Raw genomic sequence first — 20,085 nt, 5'->3', positions numbered from 1 at the left:
TGAGGAGCCAGCACCGCACACGGACATGGGCACAGATACGGCTACTATGGCGACGGACACGGACGAGGCTGATGACTTCATACCGGCTGATGGGGAACCGCTGGGCGCAGGCGTGCATGCCAAGGCCTCTCCAACGAATGAGGTCCGGTCCTTTCACACCATGATGTCCAGGGAGGGGCTAGGACCTCTTTCATCTGGTGCCTAAAGAGACTAAGAAGGAGGGATTCCTCTTCCAGCAACACAAGTCCAGACGGAAGACCATCATGTCCGTTCCCTTGCTAGATGACTTTGAGCACTGCGCCACCCACGCGGGATAGACTAGAGAAGAAGTACAGGGTTCGGACTCTGCCCCCAAGTGCTTGACGTCCCAGCCTTCTCCCGACTCAGTGGTCGTCTCGGCCGCCACCAGAAAGTGCTCAGCGAACCCTTCGTCTTCGTCCATGGTGCCCCCTGCCCAGAAGGGGAAGAAGCTGAACGCAATGGGCAAGAGGATAATTTATACTGCAGCCTCCACCATTAAGGCCATGAATGCCCTGGCCATTCTGTCACGCTATTTCCAGGAACTGTGCTATAAAATGGGCCCTATTCTGGACTTCCTGCCTGAGGACAAGAAAGTTGAGGCCCTGGCCCTGTTTCGGGAAAAGTGGCCTCGGACCATGCCATCACAGTGGCGTTGAACATCGTGGACACAGGGTTCTGCCAAATGGGCAACAGAGTCAACAAGGAGGGTGGAGGGCCACCAACTTCTGATCAGACTTCCAATACAAAGTGGTATACATGCCATTTGATGGTGAAAACCTTTTTGGCAAGACGTTGGCAAGTCTCTACAAGCTATCAAGACTGACACAGAGACGGCACATTCGCTGGGGAACCTACAGCAGCATCGGTCTTCCTTTCATTCCTCGAGAGGCAAGTCTGGCAAGTCCTCCAATGGGTATACTACCCCTTATCGACAAACTTCCCACTCCAAGACTCAAGAGGCATGCAGAGGTCGCTCACAGGCATACGGCAGTGGAGGACAGCGTCAACGCTGCCCACTGGGCGCCAGTGCCGAAACAGGCCTGAACCGGCCGTGGACTTGGGCCCCTCACTTGTGCACCCCAGTGGGAGGCCAGGTGGTGAGGTTTGTCAGCGTGTGGAAGACCATCATCAAGGATATATGGGTGCTGGACGAATTCAAGCAGGGGCACACCTTGGAGTTCCAATGCAGGTGTCCTCGTATTCCTCCTGTGGCGCGACGAGAACAGCATGTGGCACAGCTACTACAGGAGATCCAGGCCTTGTTAAAGAAGGGGGTGATACAGCCCATCCCCCAGCAGCTCCGGAGTGTACTCCAGATACTTTGTGGTCCGGAAAAAGTCTGGAGGGTGGAGACCGATGCTGGATTTAAGGCGCTTCAACAAGTACTTGAAGATCCTAAAGTTCAGCATGGTCACATTGCAGTACATGCTCAGAAGGATACTTCCTGGCGTTGCTGGATCTGGAAGACACCTTTCTTGTCCCCGTCCACCGGAAGCACCCCAAAGTTCCTGCGGTTCGTGATCCAGGGATGACACTACCAGTTCAAGAGGCTCCCCTTCGGCCTGAAAGCGGCCCAAAGGGTATTGGCTCCAGTGGCGGCGTATGTTTGCCTCGAGGGCATCCGGGTCTACCCTTACCTGGACAATCCTGCTCCCACGCGTTGGCGAGCCAACACACGGCAAGGACCGTGCGTCTGCTGACGGATCTGGGATGTTCCATAAATTATCCAGAGTCCTGCTTGGAGCCATTGCAGAACGCTCCGTTTCTGGTTGCCCGACTTAACACGGTCGCTTGTCTGGCACCCCCTTCGGAAGAGAACGTGATGGCCATCCTGGGGAAGGTACAGCGGCTGTTGTCGGCACGGTCAGCGAGCTGTGAAGTCGCTGTTAGGCATGATGTTCTCCTGCGTCAACCTCGCCCCTCTTTGCAGACTACAGATGAGTTTCTGGATGCAAGGTGGCTGCAGGTCTCAGGCTCTTGGACGGACAAGATCGCCTTCAATGAGGAGTTACAGCTGATGATCCAGTGGTGAGGCGTGTGCCCTCATCTTGCGCAAGGAGCTCCATTTCAAGTCCCTCCATACCAGGACACGATCACCACGGATGCCTCCCAGGAAGGTTGGGGAGCCCACACCAGACAGTTAATGTTATTGTTAAAGGTATTTGTACCGCACACTGGCGGATCTGAAAAGGGAAGAGGGTAGGAAGATTAGTAGGTTTGAGGGGGAGAAAGGCAAGAGAAGAATGGTGATGTGCTGGTGGCAGCCTCAGTTCCGTTTGCACCGTTCGCTAAGCTTAGGTGTGCTTTTCAGTTGGAAGCTGTCGTGTGCTGTTGTTTGAGGCTATGTGTAGTATATTTTGTTATTGCAGTGTGGTGAAGTGTGTGTGGTTTGTTGTGCCTTAGAGATATGATTGTGGTTAGTTAGAGTTTGAGATGTGTATACAGAGGGGTGAGATTGTTTAGTGGGGTTGCTTAATGGCATCGCTATTCAGAAGTGACGCATGCTAATCTTCACAAATCTCTCTAGTTTAGATGCAATGCAAGCTAATCTTTACAATCCTGTATAGGTGTGGTGCAAGCTGACCTTCACAATTCTGTCTAGATGCGACTCAAGCTAATCTTTACAATCCTATCTAAGTGTGGTGCAAGCTGACATTAACAATTATATCTAGATGTGACGCAAGCTAATCTTCATGTCTACATGTGATGGAGGCTAATCTTCACAATTCTGTCTAGATATGACACAAGCTAGTATTACAGTTGTCTAGACATGATGCAATGCTAATCTTCACAATTCCGTCTAGACATTACGCAATGCTAGTCTTTACAATTCTGTGTAGATGTGACGGAAGGTAATCTTCACAATTCTGTCTACATGACGCGAGATAGTATTACAGTTCTGTCTTGATATGACGTAATGCTAATCTTCACAATTCTGTCTAATTGTGACACTGGCTCATATATGTAATTTTATCTGGACTAGCTAGCACAGAGTATAGTCTACCCAGTTGTGAGATATTGCTCACTAATAGTCACCTTGATGTGAGAGATAGCTGGGCAACACAGTTCACAATTCAGTGAGTCTATGTGGGGCGACAGTTGAAGAATGGAATTGGGTACGGGCACGTTGCCTTCTATTTGCTGGTAATAAGATAGGAGAGTGGTGGGCCAGTTTTGTGGTTGCAGAGATAGCTGTGCCCCTGTTATTTTAATTTGATTTATACTGCACACCAATACCAGCCAAGGGCAGTCTCCAGGCGCTCACGTGGCTCTGCAAGAAGAGGACGTGGCTGGTTAGTGAGGGAAGAATTATAGGATAGGTCCAGAACCAGGAGAAACTGGCGTCTGTGTGTGTTGGCTTGAAGATGGTGTGTTGTGCGCGCTGGCTTGTTGTATCCGTACGGGTAAGGTCCAATGCCTTGGGTGTTTTCTATGTGGCTGTTTGTCATGTTGGGAAGTGTATGTGTGTTTTATGGGTAGATTGGCTGATATTTAAGGTTGTGTGCATTTGCTTTGTGTGTCTGTATGGGTAAGGTCCAGTGTTCGGGTTAGTTTGTTGTGTGTTGCTTGTGTTGGGTTTGTGTTAGGGTATAGGTTTGCTAGACCAGTGGGCAGGTATAGTGTTTGGGTGGTGTGTTTGAGTAGGTAGAAGCAGGTGGTTAGTACTTTGGCTACTTGCTAAGTTCTTCTATGTGGCTAATCTACACTGTCCTATCTGATGTGGCAAATGACTAATATCCATAATTCTTCTATCCGAGTGTGACGCATGGCTAAACTTCACCTGGACAGTGTGAACCCTTAAATTGGAGGCACAACAGCAAGTGCAAAACACCTAGATTTGAGGTATCTGTATAGTGGGAGAACGCCTAAGTATGGGACTGAACCGTAAATAACAACACTGAACGGTTGGTACACAACCGTGATAGGGGTATTCTTTACTAGCTGGCTCATTTCGGTATGCTATGCTGTGTAGGTAATAAGAGCAGCAGGGCTTTTTGGAAAACAATGATTGCTGTACTCCCCACCCAGACCACACTTGTCAGTCGCTGTTGGTTGACGGCTGGCTACTGGCTTCTCAGGCGAACAGGGGCAAATGCGGTCTGGAGCTGCTTCTTTGGGAGCTGCCCTTTGCCTTGGGGCTGCACAGGCTTTGCACGCCAGAGGCCTCTCGCTGCCGGAAGAAAAGACCCTGCACATCAACGTCCTGGAACTTCGGGTGGTCTTCTGGGCCCTCAGGTCGTTCCTGCCGTAGCTAAGAGGAAAGTGGTAAGGATCTTCACGGACAACACCACCACCATTTTCTACAGATCTCTTTCCTCGGCTGGGCGTCCCTCTAGAATAGCCTCCCTGCCTCTCTCAAACTTGAGCAGAACCACCTCTGGTTCCGGAAGCAACTCAAGACCTTTTCTTTAGTTTCTGCTTTCTCTCTTCCTCACCCCTGCTAATATCCCTGATAGCTCCACACACTGGTCACCTGGCCACCCCCGATCTCGGGCCTAACCTGCTGCATGTCCAGTTGCCCTTGCACTGCCACCGGGCTCCCTCAGCACTCAAGGGTCTGTTTCTGTAACCCTACAGTCCCTTCTCTTTGCACTTAAGAACCACCCTCTGGCAGTTCTTATTGAGTCACCTGCACTTCTGCTCACCCGCCTAACCCCCTTGGCACTTCACCCATCCCCTCTTCCCAGCACGTGCGCGATCTGAATGACACAAGGCCAAGTAATTGTTTGTCCTCCTTCTGTTTCCCCCTCCTTGTCTTGTCGTGCCTAGATACACTTGTGTACAGGTGCATTATAAATGACTTATCATACATCCGGAAGCAGGGCGGTACGCACTCTCCAGCTCTCTCCCGGGAGGCCCAGGCCCTGTGGCGCTGGGCCATTCCTCAGGACATGTTCCTCGTCCCTTTTCACCTGGCTGGCACCAAGAAAACCATTGCAGACTCTCTCAGCAGGGAGCTAGGTTCTTGCCACGAATAGGAGCTTTGCCAGGATCAAGGGGTTCTTCTGTTCCGTGAGTGGGGTCAGCCCCAGATCGACCCCTTTGTGACAGCTGCAAACTCCAAGTGTCAGAGGATCGTCAGCAGGTTCCTGCAGCCGAGGAGCATGGGGGATGCTTTCTCATTTCCGTGGGAGGGACACTTCCTCTACGCCTTCCCTTTCTATTATACTTCTGTGAATTGGGAGGTGGCCTTGTGATTTAATGTTTCTCTATGGGCCATAGGACAGCTGTTCATTTACTCCAGTATATATAGTTCTCCTGCTGAATTCAATATTTGGTACTGCTTTATGCCTTTCTATCAATTTGTTGCTTTGGTGTGAGTCGTGATCGATGTTTCTATTTTCTTTGTGTCAGTGACCAATGGTAATGCCCGACTTGATGTAGAGGGAAGACCTGTCCTAATTGTACTCCTGCTCTCCACACAGCTATCACCTTTAACCACACCCTTTTTACATAGCTCAACTCCGTAATGAGTGCTGTTACCATATAGCTTACAATATTTAACACCACTAAAATCGTTTTGCAGCCTCAACAGTTTGTGGCTGCTATGTTAGTAGCTTCTTGGGTCCCAACACCAGGCACCATATGTTGTGTATATGTAGGCAGGCCAGGACTCTCTTGGTCACTGGGCCCGCTCTGTGTATTAGGATTTCTACTTCCCCGATTATTAGACGGTGGATTCTGCTGTATTGATTTCTGACTATCCATGCTATTATGTAACACAGCCAATCTATTAGAAGTGCAGAGATAGGGAAATATTACGACTGCCATATCTATCTCTTGGATGTCTGTCGGTCCTCTGTATTTGCAGTCTGTGTCTTTTGTACTACTTGACTTGCTTGCCAACTGCTCTACAATATTTGGTGCTCCTTAGCAATATTTAATGTATATGTCCACCAGGATACTTACATTTCCATCCCCCCTCCCTATGCCTCCCCATTCTTCTGTTCTGGAAATATCCTACCTTTTCTTTATTTTTCAGCCATCTTCCTTGTCAAGCTATGTTCCCCCTTGTCTTCAGTCAGCATGCTGCTGTCTTTCTGCTCTTGACCATCAATACTAATCATACATTTCTCTGACACAATTAGCTTGTGATTTCTTTTCCCCATTAAGTAAGTATAACAGTTTCGATTTCATGAATTAGGTCATTTGCCTCTGGCACTGGATTCACAATTCTTTTTTATTTCTTATCTCTAGTGTGTGGCAAGAGACTACTTGTTGACTTTCTTTTTACCATGGTGAGGGTTTATCAGGCTCAGGATATTCTGGATGGTACCAGAGTATTCAACAGTATGTTGTATGCTAAAGTGCAAATGTTCTGCTGATGGATACAAATACATCTGATAACAGGATATAAAGAGCAGGGTTCCAAAATATGTCTATGATTACCATTAAAAAGAAAATACTAAAATAACTAAAATACTTCTAACGAACACACAATTGATACACTGATGTTTGTGTATAATGAAATAAAATACAGGTGTGAAGGCCAGTCTCATAAAATCTAATACATGCAGTTCAGGGAATAAGGGGGTTAGACTTGACTCCCCTACGGCACTTACCAGGCCCTTACTTGGTTACCCAGTCTTAACCGCAGTCAATAACCATGAACAAATTAATAATGAAGGCAGCTCACCAGGGAAAGGATCGCCCAATGTTTCAAGGAGCTGCTAGAGTCACCCCCCTCCCCCTACTGGGAGAGGAATGCCTCGGGAAAAGATGGTGCAAAAGAGCCTTATTTATATTTCCACTAGATTTACAAGATTCTAATATTTATCAAAGTGTTGGAATCGTATACCGCTGCTGGTCCCATTACATATCGGCCTGTCATACAGTCAGTTAGGCATCCAGGAAACCAGAACGCCAAGAGACAAGAAGCCTAGGCAGTGAGGAATGTCCCCACAACTTCAGGGGCCGCCATAGTTCCTCCTCCCCACCCACTGAGCCGCCGGGCGGTCTACAGCGGCTAGCACTGGCCAGTCCGATAAAATGTAAGGCCAAGATGGTACAGTGGTATAATGGATGCAGCCCTTGGCCCTTGAAATTCCTTAATGATACATATGCATACCTGGTAAATCTGGCTAGAGATTACTCCATGCTGAGACTTGCCCATTCTGCTCTAATCGAAAAATGTACCTTGAATGAGGAGTGGCATCCACTGACAACCCTCTCATTCCACTGAGTCGTCGTTAATCCACACCTAAGAATGCACAACAGCAGGCATGGGTTTTGCCCCTGTTGTTAATATGAGCGTGGGTCACACTTCGACTTCCTGCTTGGTCTTGGGGCCGCCTCCTCACATGGGCACACAACAGCAATTGTGAGTAAACAACTCACTGTATTAGCGTTTTGAGTTAGCGGAACCATTTCTGACTTGCTCCAGTCACTAAGATGTCTGGATATCTCTTAAACCACTAACTTATATAGCACCATATCATCTGCATACATAGAATGCAAGCTATTAAATTGTGGGTTTGGGATCCTCCATGGATATACCTTTGTGGCAGTGCATTCACCACCAGTTCTACTGCTAGTGCAAACAGCAACGGATAGAGGGAGCACCTTTGGCGCATACCTCTGTCCAACTGGATATTGCCCGATATATCTGTATTAGGAAGACCCTTTTCCATGTTGCACAATATAGCAACCAGACCCAACTTATTTATTTCTCTCCATGCTAAAGTTTGCTTATTTTATTTATTTCATTTATAAAGCACACAAACAACCCAAATGCATCGAGACCCTGTTACAGTACAAATTACGTGCAATAGGCAGAACAAAGACCAATGAGTCAGCAGCAGTTCAGTTACAAAACCTGAGATCAATAAAACAATCAAATACTAGGCAAACAACCATGTTTTTAGGGATTTCCTAAAAACCCAGTATGAAGATTCTGCTCTCAAGGTGGGCAGCAGGGAGTTCCACTGCTTAGCTGCGATGTAGGGGAAGCTAGAGCCTCCTGCTTTGGCTCATCTGACTTTAGGTTGTGGGAGGCGATGTAGGTAGGTGATGCTGGGTGGTCTGGATGACTGGGCTCTTGAGATTCTCTGGCAGAGGTATGGGAGGGCTGAATTAGAAAGGCATTTGTGGGTAATGGACATGGTTTTGAATATGATACGTTCATGGATGGGTAGCCAGTGTTCTGCTTTCCTGGCTGCTAAGATGTGTTCTTTTTGTGGGCTATTCAGGGCTGCTCGGAATGCATCTTTCTGATTATTTTGGAAGAGGTGCCATCGAAGAGGGCATTACAATAGTCCAGCCTGGCCCCTGTGACTGCATGTGCGATAGTTATGCACTTATCTGTGGCTAAGAAAGGTCTAGAGGCATTCAATAGTTTTGTGGTGTAGGATGTAAAGGAGGCAATCGCATTAACTTGGCGGGTCAGTGAGAGAGTGGCGTTAAGGTAGACACCTATGTTTTTCACCAAAGAAGAGACTGGGATGAGGATGTCGTCGATGAGGAATGCTGAGTATTGGTTGTTTAGTTTTTTTAGTAAGGCAGGGGACCCTACAAGCAGGATCTCTGTCTCATCTCCATTCATGCAGAGGCTGTTGGTCACCATTCAGGCTTGCATGGTGGAGAATGCAGCATTGAGGGTGTTGAGTCTTCATCATTGTTCCCAGGAAGTGGAAGGAGGATTTGTGTGTCATCGGCATAGTTGGTATAGGCTAAACCAATGGAATCCAGGATGTCAAAGAGGGGTCTCGTGAATATGTTGTAAAGTGTAGGGGAAATACACGATCCTTGAGGTACACCACAAGGGATAGGTATTGCAGAGGTGCAGGCATTCTCTGCAAACACACTCATGGCCCTCCCCTCTAAAAAAAAAGAGGCAATCCAGGTTGTAGCCTGCTGGGAGAAGTTGGCCAAGGTGAGTAGGTGGTGACACAGGATTTTGCGGTCGACTAGGTCGAACACTGCTGACAGATCAAGAAGATGGAGGAGGACAGGTTTACCCTGGTCCCTACATCTCATCCATCTGGTTTTTTAAGTCCAGTAGGGCCGATTCGGTGCCAGGGCAGAAGCCGGATTGGTGCATTCCCAGGAGAATGTTTTTTTCCAGATAGTGCTGCGTCTGTAGATAGGCAGCTCTGTCCAAGATTTTCAGTAAGAAGGGTACCGTTGTGAACATGCTGAAAAATAACAATATGATGGCAGAATTAGAGACGAGATTAGTGGACAGGAAGGTGGCTGCACACTCATTACTGAGCTTCCCTGGCTTCAACAAAACATTTCTTAGAGCTTCATTCATTGTTGTCGGAAGGTTCCCCATTGCACTTGCCTTGGTATTCATCCCAAGCAGGATGGGTGCCAGGATGTCCACATATTCCTTGTAGAAATCTGCCGTAAACTCCATGCCGACCCAGCGATTTGCCACAGGCCAGTACACAAATGTCCTTCCGTATTTCCAGAAACTCCAGAGTGGTCTCCAAAACTGCTCAACTCTATTGTTAAATGCAGGAACTAAAGTGGGCCAGTAACAATATTTACCTTCGTATAAGTGTGACACGTTGGGGCGATTCAGTCACAGAGAATATCTCAGAAATATTCCATTTAATTTGGTTGAATCCTCTTCTCTGGTTCCATCCTCCTCAAGTATCTCGATAATGCTACCCAGATCTTTGTGCAGCCACCTCTCTGTCCATTATTCTCATCTCTAATTCTGCCATTATATTGTTATTTTTCAGCATGTTCACAATGGTCCACGGTACCCCTTGTTTGTGTGTTTTATCATACTGAACTGAACACTGTAGCTTATGTAACACTGTCTCTAATCTAGACAGTCAATTCCTGACATCCCTTAATATCTCTTCCTTCTTAGAACTGCACCCCCACCCGTAATGGAGGCCTTAAATGCCTTCCAGAGCATGACCTCCCTCTAGGCTGAGCCCTCATTAATCTTAAAATATTCTAAGGCCACCTCCCAGATTTCCTTACAAAATACTGGATCTAGCAGGGCAAGTGATTTAAATCTCCATCTATTAGACGTAGCCTCCTTGGAGGGGATTGTTAAGCCCACTCTAACCAGGCTATGGAAAGTATGTGCTGATAAGTCACATTCCTGTGCCCACTGCATTGGCCCTCCCTGAATGGAACACGCAATCAATTCTGGCAGATGAATCATGGGCATCTGGGTAGTCAATAAACTGAGACTCAGCATATAGTGGCACTATACATCAGCTAGCCCATAATACTCTAGTTGCTTGATAATAGATACAGATCTGCACAGCGACCCTTATGTACCATGGGAGCAATCAAGGTTTGGATTTAGAATGACCATTTTCCCAGTATTGGCGCAAGCTTGTCAAAACAGTCTGGTGTATCTGTGTTGGGTACTTAAACAAATGAAGGAACCTCCGGGTGTGTACTCTTTGAACAAATATCCGAGTACTACATCCGGGTATAGGTTAGGTATAAGATGGAGAAGATAGAGGCGGGTCTGAAGGTTAGGAACAAAGAAAAAGAAAAAGAAGACTGAAAGGGGGGGCTACTTTCAGTAGTTTAAAACAAATCTAATCAACATATAAAGATTATTCATTGTGCAAATCATTTTCTAAAAACATATAAAACATCACAATTTGGAAATATAGCGTATTCATCAATCACTTTGCCAAACACTACCACTTCTATGGATAGTGCATCAAATTATACAAAGATTATGTGCTTTGTTGGTTCCTAGTTTGTCTGAGTCTAAGAAAACACTGGTATTTTGCATTAACACTTTTTTTTGTTGATTGCATTGATTAATTACCACTGTATTAACATTATGCAGTGATATCTCACCATGATTCAGTTCTCATAGGACAGAATATGGAACTTCCATCAATCAGGAGTAGTGCCCTGGTGTTTTTTGTGTAGGCGTGTAGACTGTTTTAGTGCCATTGGTGGTTTTCTTAATAACCTTCCCCTATCAGACAAAATAAGAAAACACTGAAATGAGCTTAAAGTTTCTCAATTTCCATTTAGCTCTATAATTGAGTGCTACAATAAGTAAGGTTAGTGATTACCTGTACTTGTGTAATAAGAGGGCGGGCCAGTCTTTGTTGACGGCGGTAGGTGCAGAGTGTGTCCTTCCTAATCCCTAGAGGATGAAAAGTATATATGAAGTATGCTTTTCTATTAGCTAAAAACAAAGTCATTCAGAAATTCGCTCTATGGGCTACACAGAGCTTGTAACAGTCAGGGACTCCGATAGCCCCGTGCTGTAGGGAGTAAAGACAGGGACTCGCCTTAATCCGGCGAGTCGCTACTCCTATGCGTGGAGCTGGTTGAAACGGGAATACTCAATTGTATGTCATGGTCTGCTGTGCTAGGTTGGCGGTGTCGTTTTAGGTCTGGAATCGCTGTGAGAACAGACAATCTAGATTGTAAATCTCGGTCTATAAATGTTTCAAATGAGACTGTATGCACCCTTGAGGTACGGGTCCTGTTCTACTACCTGTCGCGTTAGTGTTGGGTCTGTGCTGCGTGTGTCTTCTCAGTAAGTGTTGCCGGTCGTTCATCGGGTCTTTATTACGTCTAGTAGACAACAAAACGGAATGAAACTTAATGTTTCTCATTTAACAGTAGGATCACACCCTGTATGAGTAGCTATATGTTAGCTCACCTGGTGTGTAGAGATCCGAGGCTTAATGCGGTCTCTGGCAGAAATGCAGCTGTGTCTGCCTTTACTCGTACGCGTCTCTCACAGTTAGCATCAGTTGCTATGGAGACGTGTGGGAACTTGTACAGGCCGACATTTTCTATTTCGCCCGTATGGGGCTACTGAGTAGAATACTCGGGCGCCATCTTGGAATAAATCCCAGATCATTGCACCCTTTGTGCTCCGGCCGGTATTTCAGGCTCGGAGGAGTTGGACAAATCAAAATAATAGAAAAAATTGTTGTGCTCCAATTAAAGATACCTACAGATATATTTCTACTTACTATGTAAATCGGTATAGTATTTTATGTAGATTATTAGTCTGAATTGTAGGTGTAATGTTATCAGTACAGTGGTGAAATGTTATCTCTCTATTCTAATGTACGAGGATGTGGTGGCCCCAAAGTATTGGTTGGGTATGGTTAGTGATGTCTTGTAAGTATATGTGTGTGGCCTAGATAGGGGTATGGTACAGTTAGTGATGCCTAATTAATCTACGCGCCTGCACCAAAAATGCTGGTAGCTGGTGCAGAGCTCTGTCAGTGTTACTGTATAGTTTCAAACAGATAGAGGGATAAACAGAGGGACAAGCCTAGCCTGAATTGGGCTAGCTGTCGTTTGGAAAAACAGTTCGTTTCCTCCTGTCTTTAAGGAGGAGTGGGAGTGGGTTGCTAGATTTTCTATAGATACTTCTATTAATGTTTCGCATTTCTAGGTGGTCTAGCTAGGTAACTCGTGTTTATAGGGTTCCAGTATGGCTGGTACCCATTCCTCTTAAGTTATATAGAGTTGGGACCATATATATTCAGAATAAAAATTCTTTGCGTCACTTTATGGCCTATTATTCCCACAAACTACCCTTCAGTGTTGTGCACAGAAACAATGTATCCAAAATTCAGTCTTTTGTGTATTAGTACTCTCCCTGGCAAATGAGGATGAAGATTAATAGTATCTATGGAGATTCCAAGACTTTGGTATAGCATCAGGCCTATGCAGGGTCATATGTGTCTCCTGGAGTCAAAAATTCTCTGCGCCCCATCTGTTCTCATAGGCAAAGATCTTACAAACTTTTTTTGCTGTTGTTCAGCCAACGCACATTCCACGTGAATAGCGTGACCTTAACTCCTGTCATCCCATATAAGTAGATAATTCATAAACTCTTCATATTGGGTAACCTCTGCAATGCATGCACCAATATAACAGTCACATTTCTCCCTCATCGTGTGACGCTTGCTGACCCAACCACGTGCAACATAGCTATAAACAACCAAGCTATTTTAAATCCCACACCCTCATCCACACTGAACACCCCAATTCTTCAGTGCCATGAACCCATAATCCTCCAACAGTATCACTGAAAAATGAAAGAAAATGAACCCTAATAGAATCAGAACCTGTCATGGTGACCGTAAGCAAGCACAGGTGTAACTCAACTCCCATCCAATAACTTGTCTTCAAAATCGGCCTTGACAGATATGAATCATATGAAAACGGCCAGGTTTTACCTCTCACCAATACATCATTACCGAACCAAGGAGGTTTGATCAAACGTTAGTCCAAGTTACATTTAATCATATTTCCCTATTGGCGCTCTCCACATCAAGGTTGCAAAACAAGCTCCTCACCAAAGTAAAGGCACATATTAGCAATTCGCCATAGCTAAAGTAGCCGTCGGGAGCAGAGCCATATTTAAAGCAGTGAAAAAATGAATGAGTTAATCTTCGTCCAAAGCAAATAATACTTAATCTTACAAAGAAAAGCAATGCTGTAAATCCATCTTGAAACCAGGCAGAAATCAGACCACATACTGACAGTACCAAGCACCCTAGAGCACCAACCTCCTCACAATGATTAGCTATTACCACTGTTGTACATCTGTTTGTTGATGAGCAGCTTCGTGTGTGCCTAACAGTGCATAACATGCATGTAATGCTCCTCACCCTCCTCTGCTCTCTGTTCACACAAGAAGCAAATCTTCTGATTTGCTTCATGTGTCTTTGGCATTCAGCTGTAGGATTTGTAGGTCACAAAAAATCAGTACAAGAACATTTGGGTAGCACAATATTTCATAGTAGGCAAAGTGATAATATTATATATTTTACTTTTGGCCCTTCAAATTGATATTCTATAGGATTGTCCAGAAAATAAATAGAATTTAATCACGGTCTCCTCAGCAGAAATGAATAACCTTAGAATCCACCACCAAAATGTTATGGTTCTAAAATGGCTAAATGTTTTTTTAAAAAAAGAATCCCTGGCCTGTGGAATCCAAAGAAAATATACTTATTTTTCAGATTTGTTTTTAAAGTTTAATAAAAGAAATTGTAATGTTAGACCACTAATTGAAATGCCTTAATATTGTAGGCATTGTTGGAGTATCTCTATGACACTTAAGAGCTCTAATCACCATACCATTTTCAATGCTTTTCTTTTGGACCTCTGACTCGGGCGGGGGGAGGAAGGAGCCATAAAACTGGTCTAATCGCTACATAAGCTGTTTGTTCAAACTTCTTTTTAAAAAGGTGAAGCAACATGAAACCTGTTCTTAATGTTTGCAAAAATAATTTATTTGACTTTGGACCTTGGGAAATAGAGATACATTTATTTAATATAGATCTTGAACATATTATCGCCAAATGATCTACTCTAGCACTTTCAGTTAATATATGCATTGAACCTCTTCTTGATAGCCTGTGATGACTCCATTCCTGAATCTAATACCATTGACAAAATTCATATTCTGAGGCTACTTACCGCATATAGTACCTGCGAGCGAGGTCAAGAGTCCCCAAACCTTGCTTACCAGAATTAGGACTGCCTAGAAATTTACCCAGTGATCACTTTATATATAGAGATAGAGCATAACTGGGTTTAGGTTATTGTTCCTTTGTGAGTGTAATATGATGTTTGCACTTCTCATATATCCTTTTGTTTTCCTTCTTCGTCTTCCTTCTATGGCTTAGTACTGTGTCACGAGGCACTGCAGAATGGGAGCTTTTGGCAATGAGAAGAATAAAAAAGGACTGCCTACTTACCTTTGTATAGAGCTCCACGTTTCTCCTCTTTCAGTTTACTTGCAAAGGATGCAGACTTTGACCTCTCATGTCGGAATTCCCTCACACATTTATAGAGGATCTTGGGACTGAATCATCAGTCTGTCCATGGCAGCATAAGACTTTATACTTGACACAACTTTAGATTATGAAACACAACAGAGTCTATCTAGTAGCTCAAAGACTACTATACTTAGTTATGTAAAAATGTATGTGTATTGTAAATCATATATGTCACTAGCAATAAGTACCCGCACTCCGCACGGGTTCTGTAGACAGACATGACGTTCCCATCAATTGTTGAAAATCAATGATCTTGTAGGTTGCTGTTCTGAATAGTTTATTGCTTGATGTGCTTTGCACTCAGAAGTAAACTGCACTGACAATGGGTGCGTGTGGCCGGCTGACATACCCTGGAGCAGACCGGGAGGGGAGGCGAGAGATGGCATGCTGAAGCATACCCAGACCTTCTGTTAAGTGTGCATCCTATGGTCTTGAAACGCGGCTTTCCAGCCTTCGAGTTTTGTTCCTCGTACCAAGAGCCTTAAAATTAGCTTTGTCCCGTCCTTCTGCGACCACATTGATGTTTTGCCTATTTCAGGCAACCGTCCGTCTCGTGTGTGAAGGGGCTCAAATCTGGGGAACGGGGTGGGATGACCAAATATCATGTAGCCAGTAATGTCCGAAGGGTCCTAACAGGTAACTATAGACTATTTGGTGCAGACTGGTGGAATGGTGTGGAACTGTATGAGGAAGAAACAAACAGATTTTCTGCTTTATATATATATATATATCATCAAGAAAGTAATGGTGGGTTTAAAAGGTTCGAAAAAAACCTTTCACCTACTAGGTGGCGTTGTGGAATATGTGACTTGTCTCAAATGGACTTTCCTACATATATATATATATATATATATATATTTGAAAGAGAACAAAGACACCAGTGTGGCGAGTTTCGTGCCCTTCTAGGCACTTGATCACACATCCCTATAATATAAAATCATAAGTGACGATTTCGTGTAGCATTTTTATGTAACGATTTTTGTAACGCTTGAAATTCGGGTCATCTTATGTCCTACAGACATGGTTCTGGTGTCATTTTATTCCGTTCCACATATCCCCCACTTTAATGGTATGCTGTCCGCATCTGCAATTCCTAAGGCGTCTGATGTTTATTCACTGATGAAGTTGTAAATAAGTGACGATTTCATGTAATGTTTCTTTTTTTTGTAACGCTTTAAACTGGGGTCATTGTATATCCTACAGACATGGGTCTGGTGTCATTCCATTCCACATTTCGTACACTTTAATGATCGGCTGTCCAAATTGAAATTCCTAAGGCATTTGAAGTCCATTCACTGGAGTTCATTAACTGATGAAGTTGTGTATAAGTGACAATTTCCTGTAACGTTTCATATTAGTCTGGTGGCATTCCGTTCCACATGCATCCAACTTTGATGGTATAATGTCCAACTCTATAATTCATAAGGCGTTTGAAGTTTAACTGACATTAACTGATGAAATTGTGTGATGAACCTGTGTAAGTGGTTACTGATGGTACCGTAACACTTTGAATTAGGGTCATTGCATGCCCTAAAGGTATGCGTCTGCTGTCATTCCATCCCACATTTCTCCAACTTTGCTGCTATACTGTCCAACTTTCCAATTGCCCAAAGAGGGGGAGGTGCGAACGAAGCAAGCCTTTGGTGGAGTATCCCTACCAGTGACCCAGCCGCCAAGTTCAATGTGCAGCAGTCGCCAGTCGGAGCGGGGGTGGGGAGCGAGCGAAGCAAGCCCCTCAGGGGAGTGGAGGGGATGTTGTGCAGCAGAGGGACCAGGAGGGGGCAAAATCCCCCCTAATTGTGTGTGTATATATAAATATATGTCATTTTGCAGAAAAAAAGAATCCTAGGGTAACCACACTACTATGCAGCAAGTAATAGAACAGGAAAACACATGTTTATTAATGGGTTTGAGTTGTAGACTGTCATCACTTGGATGTCAATTTAGGATACACAATAATAACTGTCTGCCTTCATTAGTGGGATTTCTTAGACATGAATGTAGTCTGATATTGTGTCAGCAAAGCACATTCCTCCTTCCGGCATCCTTGCTTAGCTCATCCCAGACAAGAGGGAGGAATGAGAGGTTGGTGTTGACCCCCGTCAGTTGCTTAGAGACATTGCATCAAACACAACCTATAGCAAACAAAGTCTAATTTGACAAGCTAAACCAAGTGCATGACCACCCTAAAAGGATAGTATAGAGACGAGACAAAATAATGTACATGAAGATCAACAGGCAACAAGAACCTTTTATGATTGCAGCTCATACTCCGCCTGCCTTAATGTTGAAAAAGGCAGTTTCCATAGCATATTCACACAAATGCCAAAACGGCTCAGATTCTCTTTAACCTGTAGCCTGCCATATACATGCATCTACTTATATGGTGTTGGCAAGACAGCGGCAAACTTGAGGGAACGGGACCAGGTCTAAGGAAACTCATGAGCGACTCAGTAATGATGATTGTGGTACTCTTCAGCCGACCGCCCCGTAACAGAGCATTGTATTTTACTCAACCATGTTCCACTTAGTACAAAATGGTTCCCATATGTCAAAAATAAAATCATTATTGATCTATCTTGATATTCAATGCTCCGTTGCTCCCTTAACTAGGTTTTAGATCAATATCCTAAAACAAAATTACATATGTTGTGCAAGAATTTGTAAAAAGTATCTTTAGCATAAAATCAATAATTTACCAAATGAGAGTCAAAGAAAGTAGTTGATTGTGCGTGAAAGGAAATACAGTTTATGGGATTTAAATGAAGTATAATGTGTAGAATTTAAGCAGGGTAACACTTAGGTTGGACAATGTAGACACAGTTTGGTGTGACCAAACCGGTTCCAATCAGAGCCTCTGAGGGCTAGACAAGTATCTGTTTGTGTGGAAACAGAAGCTCCGTTTTGGGGGCAGTTTGATTGAAGGAATGTTTCTTGATAGCAGATGCTAAGCAGGTTGGTAGCAAGGATTAAGAGGATTATCGAAATATTTTTTCCGACAGATCCCATTTGGGACCATGCAGGAAGACAAAATGAAGGACCGTTTTGGGATGTTTATGTGGTGGAGCGTTGATAGTTTGGGAGATACTTAAACTATATAGATTGCCGAACCAAGTGAGGGATGTTTTGTGGAATTTAGCAGACTTCCATTCTGGTTTCTTGGAGAACCTGCGGGTAGTTCAGAGAAGAGCACCCATTAGATGGTTAGGTATTCCTAAAAATGTTATGTTTACTTACACACAGAGCTTCGTATACTGTGTTCAACTGATATGCTATCGATGCAGATAATTTGTATCTACTAATACTCTTGTTTTCCATAGGTGTATAATGACCGGTATGGCATCTGGTAGCATTGTTCTTTTCTACAACGATTTCAACCGATGGCACCATGAATACCAGAACCGATACTAACTGCTGGTCTCCACTGGACCCACTATAGCACTGACACTGGCACCTCCTGCTGGAACAAGGCTCTAAACCTACCGAGCCAATACAGGATCCCGCCACAGCATTGTTCCTTATAAATAGCTATATTACATCTGAATGTAACTTAAAATTTGCTGAAAGAAGCAAACTATTTTTAAAGTTAATTGCTATTTTTGTAGACCTTGCTTTACTTTTTGGGGGTGGGCGTTGGGCAAAAGAGCAGAAAATACTGGCTGCTGCATTCTGTAGTTAAAATATATATATTTTTAGTCATAATGAGAAGTCTATTTTCATCCTCGTATGGAAAGAAATCCTCAAAATCAGTGGGTGAAAGTGCTTATTGTTCTTTAAAAAAAAAACATATGACCCTTCTATTGTTTTTTGTGTAATTGAAAGGACAACAAACCTGGGTGTGGGTTGCATCCCTGCAGGTTTGTTTCAGTACTGTTTGCACTGACCTTGATATCATGATGTTCTTTGCCCCATCTGATTGTACAATTTCAGCGCTAATGTTTTTGAGGGAGTAAATGGTAATATTTAAATTATGATAAAAGTGAACTGGAAGACTGCATTGGCGCTTTTACATCAATCTCACTGTTTTAGCATGTTTCTAGGCCTCCCAAAATGAGATCCCCATTTTACTTTTTCACTGATTGGTTTTTTCTCTGTAGTTAAAAATACGGGACAAAGCAAGAATATGGAAATAGCCCCAGTGGAGCTTATGTTACATCAAGACTTCTATTTGTATCCGATAACACTGTAGGCACGCACCGAAATGTGCATTGTTCCTCAGTCATCATTGTAAAACAAAAAGTGTATACTAGGCGAATTTGGTAGCAAGGTGTGAAGGTGTGAAGGGGTGTGGGATTTTAATGTTGGTACCAAAGCACACTTATTGTGGGAGATTTGACACACCTGTACCTTTGTCAGGCTTTGAGTCCTCACCATTGACAACCACAGGTTTCAGGCTGATCTCCCCACCATTCTGCCCCTGACTTTTGTAAGGGAATTGTCTTTTTTCACTTTCTACTTCGGCTACATTAAAAAAAGCACCTTTTTAGACCTGCTACCACAAGTCCAATCATGTTACTGCATTTTTGCTCCTTCCCCTCCGGGAGAGGAAGGAAAGACATCATCAATAATGTAAATTAAGGACCAATTTGTTATTTTGGTGTTGCATAATTCTACTTTTTTACAAGATTGCTGTGCAGAATTCTGTGAAAATATTTGTGAAGAAATACTGTATTGTTTTGTAAGTCTGTAATGCATAAAGACCTTTCATTGTATGTTGTGACCTGTATGAGTTTAATCTTACATTCCATATCAATATTGATTATATGAATTTCGCTACCTGCCTGCTGAAGCAGTTTCCCACTTTTCTACTGTAAGCATCCAATGACTGTATTTCTTTTAGCAATGATTTTGGAATGAAGTAACTCCGTTTGAGTGAAAAAAAAATAAAATCAAATGGCATTTGTAAATTTGAGAACTTACATGTGGCTCGTTTAGTTCATTTGTGTGCTTGTATTATTTTATTACTTGAATTGCGTAATTATTGTTATTCATGCATTTTATATGCTCTGCAATATTGTATGGAGAGAGAGAGGGACCCATCTTGACACTGCTTTAAACATTATTTTGGAAGCACTCGTCCAAGTATATTCCAGCAATCATGATTTCCTTTTAAGTAATGTAACACTATTATAATTGTGCAGTCAGAAAGCACTGACAGCAATAATGGAGGCATGGTATTTATCACAAGAAGACACTGACACGAGTTGTACGTTTCAAAATCGTTAATGTTATATTCAAGGGGGTTGGAAAAACTCCTATCTGGCCCTATAACTAAGATGGGAGTAATCTCAACCATCGAATAATA

The 20,085-nt window shown here is 43.7% G+C and overlaps 1 protein-coding gene across 3 annotated transcripts in view; it reads left to right on the top strand.

The window, feature by feature from the left end:
- Window positions 1-19,699, top strand: part of LRBA (LPS responsive beige-like anchor protein) — a 3,444,508-nt gene extending 3,424,809 nt beyond the window's left edge. For all 3 annotated transcript variants that reach the window (XM_069631262.1, XM_069631261.1, XM_069631263.1), the window contains exon 57: window positions 18,101-19,699. In XM_069631262.1, the coding sequence (XP_069487363.1) occupies window positions 18,101-18,191 (91 nt within the window). In that variant the 3' untranslated portion in view covers window positions 18,192-19,699. The remainder of the gene's footprint in view (window positions 1-18,100) is intronic.
- Window positions 19,700-20,085: the final 386 nt, after the last annotated feature.

The sequence above is a fragment of the Ambystoma mexicanum genome, chromosome 6q, assembly GCF_040938575.1.
Source record: "Ambystoma mexicanum isolate Mex_15411 chromosome 6q, UKY_AmexF1_1, whole genome shotgun sequence".
Taxonomy (NCBI): domain Eukaryota; kingdom Metazoa; phylum Chordata; class Amphibia; order Caudata; family Ambystomatidae; genus Ambystoma; species Ambystoma mexicanum.
The sequence above is the reverse complement of the archived record's forward strand: the minus strand, read 5'-3'. Positions and strand labels throughout refer to the sequence as shown.